The following is a 9701-nucleotide window of genomic DNA, read 5'->3' on the forward strand; positions in this document are numbered from 1 at the left end:
TCATGAAACAGCTTCATGGTGAGTAGAAACGCTCTAAAAAACCAATTTACATGGGTAGTTTGTGATGTTTGCTGAACATGGGGGACTGGGGTGTGAAAATTTTTTAGTTTTGGCCGCGGGACAACCCCTTTAAGGCCTCCATACACCTTCAATAAAGGTTGGACAAATGATTGCTTGTCCGACAGCAGTTTTCAGAATTTACCCATATATACATGAAGGTTTGACTTGGCTAAACATTCATGTGTTTAGAGAGTTAAACCAGACACTTCTGGTGGCGGCTTATATCGTGGGAAATTAAATGATCAAGCACTGAAATTCAATGTCACCAATCCTTCTGTGTCCCAACATCATCTGTCAGGGGAAAGTTAAGCCGTCCGCATACACATCAGAAAGTCATCCACCTCCAACGGTATTGGTGAGTTCAGAGGGTTAAACTGTAATGTATATGGGGGTCTCTACAAGTGGGGGATAGGTAAACAAATGACTGGAATACGGATTTAACTGAGGATAAATTGGTCACTCCCTCTGTCATACCATTCACCTCAGTAGATGGAGAAACTGTTTTACCACTAAGGGCTCCCTGCACACTGGCAAGAGCGATATCGGGATGTGATTGACGCCCCAATATCGCTCTTGCAATCCTTCTTGAAGCCCTGGATGCGAGACGTTTCCGCAGGGAAACAGCCTCCCATCCTGCAGGGCTGAAAGAATAGTGATCTTCTCCCATTGATTTCAATGCGGCCAGTGGCAGCAGCGCCAACCCCATTGAAATCAATGGAACACGATCGCGATCCTCTGCCTCTGCTGTGACAGCAGTGGCAGGGGACTCTCCGCAAAATATATTTTTGAAAATAATCAATGTGTGTGTAAAAAAAAAAAAAAAAAAGACATCACCTGGGAAGTGCTTTCAGCTCTAGCACGTCTTCCTGCAGGTCCCAGCACATCCCCGCCTCCTGAAGCGCTGCCTCTGATTGGTCACAGTGCTCAGCCAATCCGAGGCAGAGCTTTAGGAGGCGGGGATTTTTAATCCTCAGCCAGAAGAGCAGCAGACGAAGAGTGCCAGGACCTGCAGGAAGACACGCCAGAGATGACAGCACTTCTCATGTGATGTTTCCTTTTTTATTTTTTTTTCTACAGATATTGATTTTTTTCGGGGGGTTCTGCTTATATTTCAAGAACCCCCCTGAAAATCCTGATCACGGAGAGTCTGTCACACAGCAGTCCCAGAAGATCGTGATCCTCACCGATTAATTTCAATGGGGCTGGCGCTGCTGCCGCTGGCCCCATCGGAAACAGTGGGCGAGATCGCAAAAATAATGGACATGCCGCAATTTTGTTTTAACGCTGCATTGCAAGCGTTAAATCGCAAATGTGCATGGAGCAATTGGAAGCCATTGGCTACATAATTTTGTGATTTCTCAGCTCTGGAAAATCATGCGATTCCCCTGCCAGTGTGAAGCCACCCTGAAGAAGATAATAGGAAAAAGCTTTCTCAATCAATCACATCCCTCATTCCATTTATTTCAAGTGGACACTGGAACTAATGAGACAACATGAGATGTTTGGACTGATAAATGAAAGCCCCTATCTGCAATAATGTCTGATGGATGATTGATCTAGTATGGCACAACAACATCCCAATAATGGAGATCATCTAGTTATACAGAGGTTTGTCACCTGCTATGGACACTTCCTGCTGCCCAACATCCTAATAATAGAGATCATCTAGATATACAGAGGTTTGTCACCTGCTATGGACACTTCCTGCTGCCCAGACTCAGCTTGATGGTTCCATGTGGCTCGTACTCTATAGCCTTGGTCCTTGAAGAGATCACCAGGAACACGACATTCACTTCTCACATTAAATGTAAAGTCTTTGTTATTTGTAATCGTCTCATGAATTGTCTTTACATCCTGGAAATATCCGGGCCCGTGGCTCCATTTTATCTGCATATCTTTAGGGTAAAAGTTGCGTAGAGAGACAGAACACAGGACGTCCCTGTCGTCACCCAGAGACATCTGTATGGGGCCTGACACTTCTGGCTTCTCTGGAAATAGAAAGGTATCGTCAGCAGGAAGATTCACAGCTATATACTACCGTCCAGCAACTGTACTGTATATACTACCTTCTGTTAATTCCTGCTGTGCCAATAATTACTTATATTGTTTACCTTATTTATCGTAAATAATTTTGGCTCCGCTTTGTGACAAGCAGAGTGTCAACATGTTCTGAATGGGAAGAGGCAGGGGCGTAACTATAGAGGATGCAGGGGATGCGGTTGCACCCGGGCCCAGGAGCCTTAGGGGGCCCATAAGGACTCTCTCCTCCATATAGGGAGCTCAGTACTATGAATAAAGCATTATAGTTGGGGGCCCTGTTACAGGTTTTGCATTGGGGCCCGGGAGCTTCAAGTTACGCCTCTGGGAAGAGGAGAGTATTGGCCTCATTACATGGGACAATTATCATCCAAATTCCCACACTCCTGGTGGGAATTTAAGCAATATCCTCCTATGTAAATTCATGCAGAAAACTGAACAACTAGCTGTTCAGTGTAACAGCAGCATTCACTTCTGAAGGACTGTTTGCTTACAGTGGCTGGAAGTGGGAGGATGAAAACAAAGGTTTGGTACGGTGTTCGCCAGTAGAGCAAAACGTAATTGTTCTCAGCAAGAGAAACCAGGTAATCTTGTAGATATGATACCTTTTAATGGCTAATAAAAATACATGATGTTATAGTGAGCTTCAGAACCAAAGCAGGGTTCTTCTTCAGGCTTAAAATAAGGTGGGAGAACACTCCCCAACCCGCTCCGCCTTCATGCTGGCAGTGCTGTGAGCAATGCCAACGATACTCGCTCCTGTGTAACAGCACAGTAGAGAGCATCACTGGGGCAAGATGTCTTGCAGCTTGAAAAAGGCCTTTTAAGGCCGAAATGTAGCCTACTTTTTCAAGACTATGGAATAATAAAATTTGATTTATGAAGTTTTTGAATGCTGCCACTTCCTCACTACTACTTTTGCAATTGACTACTGAGTCTTTAGGCTCAGACTCATTGTTGAGTGGTTTGCATTTTTTCACCTCACCCCTAGTGGGCACAGATTGAGTGCTGCTGAATATTTTTCCCTTTGGGGCAAGATGTCTGACATCCTTTGCCCGACAGTTAGTCCTGCCTAAATGGACCATATGCCACTATGAGACTCCTCTGCCTGCAGCTTATCTCCCTGAGAACAAAAGAATGGGGCATGTAGAAATCCAACATCCCTATCCTTCTTCCCTCCAATATCTGCTGTAAGAGGAGAGTCCAGAGACCCCCATACACATTATACTGTTGGCCGTTCCTACAGAAATCATCAGGTTCAGCTGATATACAATTCTGCTCATTTCTTTCAATACACCACCAGATTTGTTTATCTCTCTGATGAACACGGTATGTGTGTTCTGCACAGAAATGAGTCCATTTACTGTTTTCAGTTCTCGCATGCATCATACATGCATCATGCATTATACATTATTTATAGTCCTATCTCTGAAAACTACCATTTTTGAAGACACAGAGCTATGAAAGCTGAGTAACAGCGAGCTGTGAAGCAATTGGTTGCAGGGGGCAACAGACCGTTTCTCTTACACAGGTATCTACCTCACCGCTGTACCCTGTGATAGAACTCCACTGTTCACCTTGTATTCTTATACGGAGTAAAGTTGTGAAAACATGTAGAGAGAACACATAAATGGCTGCCACAAAGGAGTGCCCAATTGAAAAGCCATCTGCCAGAGCCACTTCGAGAAATACGGGATGTAATTAGTGTGAAATTGCTTGTCTGAAGAAGGCACTCATCTTATTGGTGGTGGTGTCACTCCACAGCAAGATAACGACCCCAAACATCAGAACATACCACCTATCTTTGCAAAAGGTTTGCTCAACCAGAAGAAGGCAACAGCAGGTGCTGAAGAACACGGTTTCCCAACTGAACTCCTTTGGGATCGTCTGGACAGCTTTGTCCAAGATGTACAAGTTACGATCCAAAACCACTATTGAGAGTTACTATAACAGGGATGGGATGGAATCGGAGCTGAACTTTAGGAACCTTGGCTGACAGATTGCTCATGTTTGCACTGCTGTGATCACTGCCAAGGGTGCATACTTTAATGAGACAAAAACTTAAAGGGGCTATCCGGGGATTTAATATTCTTACCGGCACCTCTGAATTGGATGAGCTACTTTGGCTGCGTTCTGACAAGACATTACATGATATTAAAGGCTTCCGGTGTCAGTGACATCATAGGTGAGGGACGGGCTGTAGGCTCATTATAATAATTAAGCAAGTCCATCTTTCTATCACTGCATTGATGGTCACAGATACAGGGCGCCTTGTCGGAACATAGCCAGAAATGGCTGTTCTGACTTCAAGGTGCCAGTAAGAAATTTAAATCCCAGGATAGCCCCTTTAAGGAATCAAGGCTCAATTCGTGTATAAATAATGTGTATGAGGACAAAACACAAATCCATATTCATCACAAACTACAGAAGCTCCTTTCTTCATTTTTGAAAAATTAACAATTTGGTTGGTGTTAATGACGTTAATGAGTTAATGAGCCGGGTTAAGGAGCAATGGGTGACATCTTGGCACTACTGCAGAGATTATTTCTAGAAGCGTTACAGTTGATCTGTGTTGTTTAGATTCTTCAAACAGTTTCTTATGCAGCACAACAAAGAAATACTTCGGAAGACGTTGAATTCTCTTACCGAGAGTGAAGCTACATTTCAGACTCCTCTCCTCACTTCTCCGGTCACAGTGGAACATGCAGAATACTTCCATGTCTTTATGCTTTGATATAACTGGTGTGAAGCTGAGAGTAGAGATGGTGTGGTGGAGTTTATCCGAGTGCGATCGGTCTGTATCCACAATATAATCACTTCCTTTTATGAGGGCCGCTTCTTCATCTCTTGCCTGTGTCGGATCTGAGATTATATTTTCTCCATCCTTCCCCAGGATCTTCCAGGTCACCTGCATGTCTTTAGGCAATTTGGAAGCCATACAGAACAGGGTAACTCTATTGTCCGCAGTCGGCATCCTGTGAATGTGACTCACCTGAAACGGCTAAAAAACTGGAGAGATTAAACGGAAATTTAGTTCATCCTTTTGAGTAGTTGGATTTCTCCAAAAGCTGAAAAGACCAAAGTAAAGTTTTGTTATCTGAGCTCTCTATACTTTTTTATCAGGGTCCAATAATCCAGAATATCTGATAATCGAACCCCAGGGTATAGGAATAAATGTAATCCCCTGGTAAAATACAAAAATATGAAGAAAACAAAATGCATGAAGAATACTGACAAATAGAAGTTGCTTTATTGTATATGTGCCCTGTGTGTAGCAGTTATACAGTATATAGGTCATTATAAAGAATAGACGATGTAATATACATGTATACTGTAATCTTTTGAAAAGAGGCTAAAGTGTTCCTTGAATGGCTCACTGCCACTGTAGGAGCCGCTCACCTCCCTTCATGAAGTACAAGAGCGCTAGAGACACAGCTACCAGTAATCCTAGTAGGATGCCCATGAGACCAAGATGGCACGATCTCTTACATTCAAGCACAGTTACATTCATGCAGCTCTACTGTACAGATCACAAACCACCACGACTGCAAACAGCTGGATGTGAGCTCAGGAGAGTCATGTACGTATGAAAATGGGGACGCCCTGTTTGATTTTGATATCACATTTTGACATCCAGGACAAGAAGGGCCTCTTTTTTGTTACCCTTCTTAAGTTTTCTCCATGACGTTTGGGCATATAAATTGCCCCCTTGTTTGCCAATATTGAAGTTCCTCTGGAGAAGGGAGTCCTGCACAGATTCTCAACAAAAGCAAAAGGGGAGGGCCATATAGTAATGGCATGGCCTTCCTGTATGGTATGTACACCCTTGGTTTAGGGATAAGAATGGTTATGAGTATTATAGTCATCCTGCTCATATCTTGGTTTCATTGGTCTCTTAGCTCTCTGCATTTCATTAACCTCTTCCTCTCCCCCTTTCTCCTGCACACTCAATCTTTCCAAAATTCCTGCCCAGCACTATCATAGTGATTACTAGTGGTGGCCATACATTTGCGCTAAAAGTCGCTTGAAATCGTCGAATTTTGACATTTTGGGCCACCATCAGGGACAAAATTAATGAGATAATTTGCAATATCTAATATCAGACTTTTATCTTCCAAATATCTGATCCATATCATCACGGTTGCGAGTGCAAGTGTATGGTTTGATTGGCTGAATGCAGACAATCATGCATTTTTTGCAAGCAATTAAATAGTGTAAAATAAAGAAATACGTCTATGCTCTCCTGCTTTAAGTGTCACTCTGTCCAGTAAAGGAGTCCTGGTCACCACCACTCTAAACCCACCATTCATTGTTCCATCTTGCCATTTGCATAAATTTCCTAGAGAAGCATGCATGGCCATATAAGTCGTCTCACTAGGTGGTCTCTCTAAGGAGAAACCCTTCCCTTCCTGGCTCATGTCATAGGCCTCTCACTAGCCAAGTCATCAACGTACTGCACAGTGATGAAGGGCAAAACCCCCCAAAAACAGCTGTATGTACATGGGTATCTTTCCCTTCTGGACAAGACTTATTAAAATGTCTGATATTGACTTGCAGAAATGCTACCTTACATTAGGTGGTGCTGTAGAGGCATTGTTACATCTTCTAATTTGCATAAATTTCCCAGCAGAGCATGCATGGCGTTATAAGTCGTCTCACTAGATGTTCTGCCTAAACCCATTTACATTGGACGAGTGTCGGGCAAACGATGCCCGACATTCCTCCCTGTATCCCCGCGCTCCTAGCACAGCTGGCTCACACACGGAGTGGCCAGCAGGGGGTGGGGCAGTGCAGGAGATTTCTCTCCTCTCGCTCCCCCGCCCCTCTCCATTCACATATCACAGGCACCATTTGCTATGGAACGGCGGCTGTTTAAACTGCACGATGAGCGATGATTGTCATCGCTCATCTTTCAGCAGCCCGGGGATACAGGGACGAGTGTCAGGCATCGTTTGCTCGACACTCTTCCAATGTAAATGGACCTTAAGGAGAAACGCTACCCTTCCTGATTCATCCAGCATGTGAGCACTACCAGCTTCCAGGAGCTTCTTCCAGGATTAGAGCAGAGGTGACCAGGGCTCCTTCGCTGGATGGAGAAACAGATGAGTATGTATGTATTTATTTATTTTACATCATGGCCATTGAGTCCCAGAATTTTTACTGTGGGGGGGGGATCATAGAAATAATCCCACAGATGATCAATAGACTACATCGCCTGATTAATCTCCTAAATGTAGGCCTAGCTTTACTCTGAGGCTCCTTTGCACAGTGGAGCTGGACCTCCCTCACCAGCCTGTTGCTCTTTGTCTTTACATGCTTGGTCAAGATATTTGTAAGTTGTTCTCTAAGGCTACTTTTAGACTAGCTGATTCTCATTTGAATGAGCGAGTGACGTCATCACTAGCTCGATTGCTCTCATTCAGCCTGTTTAGACAGGCAAACACATCATTGGCTCATTCAAATGAGCATTGTTCATTATCGTTCAGTCTTTCACATTCACTGTGTATAAGTGAATGACGTGAAAGACTGAATGAACACCGTGGAAACTGAACAATTAGTGAATGAGCCAACGATGATTCTTATGCCTCCATAAAAGGAAAGAAGAGCAAAAAGCGAATGATTCTGGTTTGGCGTTGGCTCACGGTTAGACCGAACGATCACTTTCGCTCATTTGAACTATTTTTTGAATAATAATCATTCCATCTAAAAGTACCTTAAGAAATGGCCAATATATTGTTCACTTGTCCGCCGCAGGCCGTAGGAAAGTAGGATCTTCACTGTACAATATCTGCACATACTAAGCCGTTTACTGTACATTGTCAGCTTTGGATTAGAGAAGAGCTGGCAAGTAATGACCGCTGAGCATCATGCAAGTTATTTGGTAACCACCGGAGAATTGTGGCAATAAACTACAAAATAAAGTAATATATGTAAAGCATAGAAACCAGATAATATAGTAATTGTGTTGATTGACTTACGCTCCACTTTAACTTCCTGTGTTGTCATTAAAGGGCTGTATAATGTCTCATATTGGACCTCACAGGAGATCTGAGAAGGCAGGTTGTTTCCATCTAGCTGAATCTGGTAAAAAAATCTTTTTGTTGAAATATTCATTGTTACTTTGTCGAGGAGAATCGATTCTCTTCCCATCCAACATCCAGTGCATTGTCACCTCTTCTGGGAAATAGTTGGTTGCTTCACACATATAAATCTGATCATTACCATCGTGAGTCCTGGAAGCCTTGATATTGACCTTGAGGGCAGCTGGGGATACAGATGTCATTGGTTACTGTATAAGGAGCAATGTTATCTAGTACTATGTGTTTGGAGAATACCCAAAGGATGAAGCCGAGACTCCCACTTATAGGGGTTGTCTGAGATAAAAACAGGTTCCTCATGCCTGAAAAAAATACACAAGCTTATACTCACCTCTTCTGGGTCCCCTCATTTCATGTACCAGCAACTTTGGCTTTTCCTTGCGATGCGATGTTTACAAGCTGCAGTAACCTATCTACAGGACGTCACAGGCTGCAGCAGCCAATCTCGAACCTTAGCGTTTGAGCACTGAGGTCTGTGATTCGCTGCAGCAACCTGTGATGTCCCATACACAGACTGATTGCAACTTGTAAGCACAGACTGGACACAAGGGGCAGAGCTGCAGCGGCGAACATGCAGAGATCCAGGAGAGGTGTGTATAAGTTTATTTGTTTTTCAGACATGAGGAACCTGTTTTTAGAATATAGATTTATCACAGACAACCCCTTTAAGGCTCAAAATGACCAGACTGAAGCTTTACTTTGTCCTGGATGTAATACGAGAAGACCCAGCTCATCAGCAAAAACCATAGTAGACAACCGAAAGGAAAAAGGACGACCAGCAACAAGGTGGATGGAGACATTCGCAAAGAAATCATGAGAACTTCGTGAAAAAACCGGAAGAATCAAACAGAAAACTAGATATTATGGAGAAATATTGTTTATGTGGTCACCAGAGGTCATCACAGGTTTTGCCCTGTCTTGGATCTCCTCATACCTTCCCAACAAAATATTAGTTTCCCACTCACACGCACATGTAATGTAATGTCATTTTTATGCTGTTCTTTTTAAAATGTAGGATGTTCCTATAACTAGGGCAGAAGCTGGTGGTCTGGAGACCAAAATGGGGAGTTTGGAACCATGTTGGTGGTCAGATACGCTGTAGGAAATACAGTGAGAGGCAAGGAATGGAGCTCCTGCCTTCTGGTGTAGAAGATGGCAGTATAAGCGAATCTGCTACAGACACCAAATGAAGAATCAGGATTACTGTCTAAGGAATGAAGGAATATTTGGCTTGATCTGCGCCAATTTCCTAAGACTCCCCTGCCAACTGTGTGGAAACTTACTGACGGTAATGAGTTATGTTAATGTTTCAAAAACATCTCTGAAATCCATTCTTTCCTCAACTTCAAGTCAACAAAAATGCCAGTGCTTGCCTAGGTCATCTCCTGCTTAGACTACTGCAACAGCCTTCGGAATCCACACAAAAATGGAGCATGCTGCAATTTTTCCTCTGCGAGTAGAAACTGCAATTGATTTCCGCTTGTGTCCGTGAAAATTCACTTTTCC

The 9701-nt window shown here is 43.4% G+C and overlaps 1 protein-coding gene across 1 annotated transcript; it reads right to left on the reverse strand.

The window, feature by feature from the left end:
- Nucleotides 1-1725: 1725 nt before the first annotated feature.
- On the reverse strand, nucleotides 1726-5100 carry LOC136577985 (uncharacterized). The gene is made up of 2 exons (XM_066577896.1): nucleotides 4744-5100; nucleotides 1726-2048 (listed from the first exon to the last, which is right to left on the reverse strand). The coding sequence occupies exons 1-2, from the start codon at nucleotides 5069-5071 to the stop codon at nucleotides 1726-1728; spliced, it is 651 nt and encodes a 216-aa protein (XP_066433993.1). The 5' UTR covers nucleotides 5072-5100.
- Nucleotides 5101-9701: the final 4601 nt, after the last annotated feature.

Source organism: Eleutherodactylus coqui, chromosome 8 (assembly GCF_035609145.1).
Source record: "Eleutherodactylus coqui strain aEleCoq1 chromosome 8, aEleCoq1.hap1, whole genome shotgun sequence".
NCBI classification, from domain to species: domain Eukaryota; kingdom Metazoa; phylum Chordata; class Amphibia; order Anura; family Eleutherodactylidae; genus Eleutherodactylus; species Eleutherodactylus coqui.

Bases quoted from the DNA above. Each gene is read 5' to 3' on its own strand.
- LOC136577985 (XM_066577896.1), bottom strand. From the start codon at position 5,071: ATGCCGACTGCGGACAATAGAGTTACCCTGTTCTGTATGGCTTCCAAA. The intron at 2,049-4,743 runs GTAAGAGAATTC...TTCTATTTCCAG, and splicing joins GAAATGTAGCTTCACTCTCG to AGAAGCCAGAAGTGTCAGGC.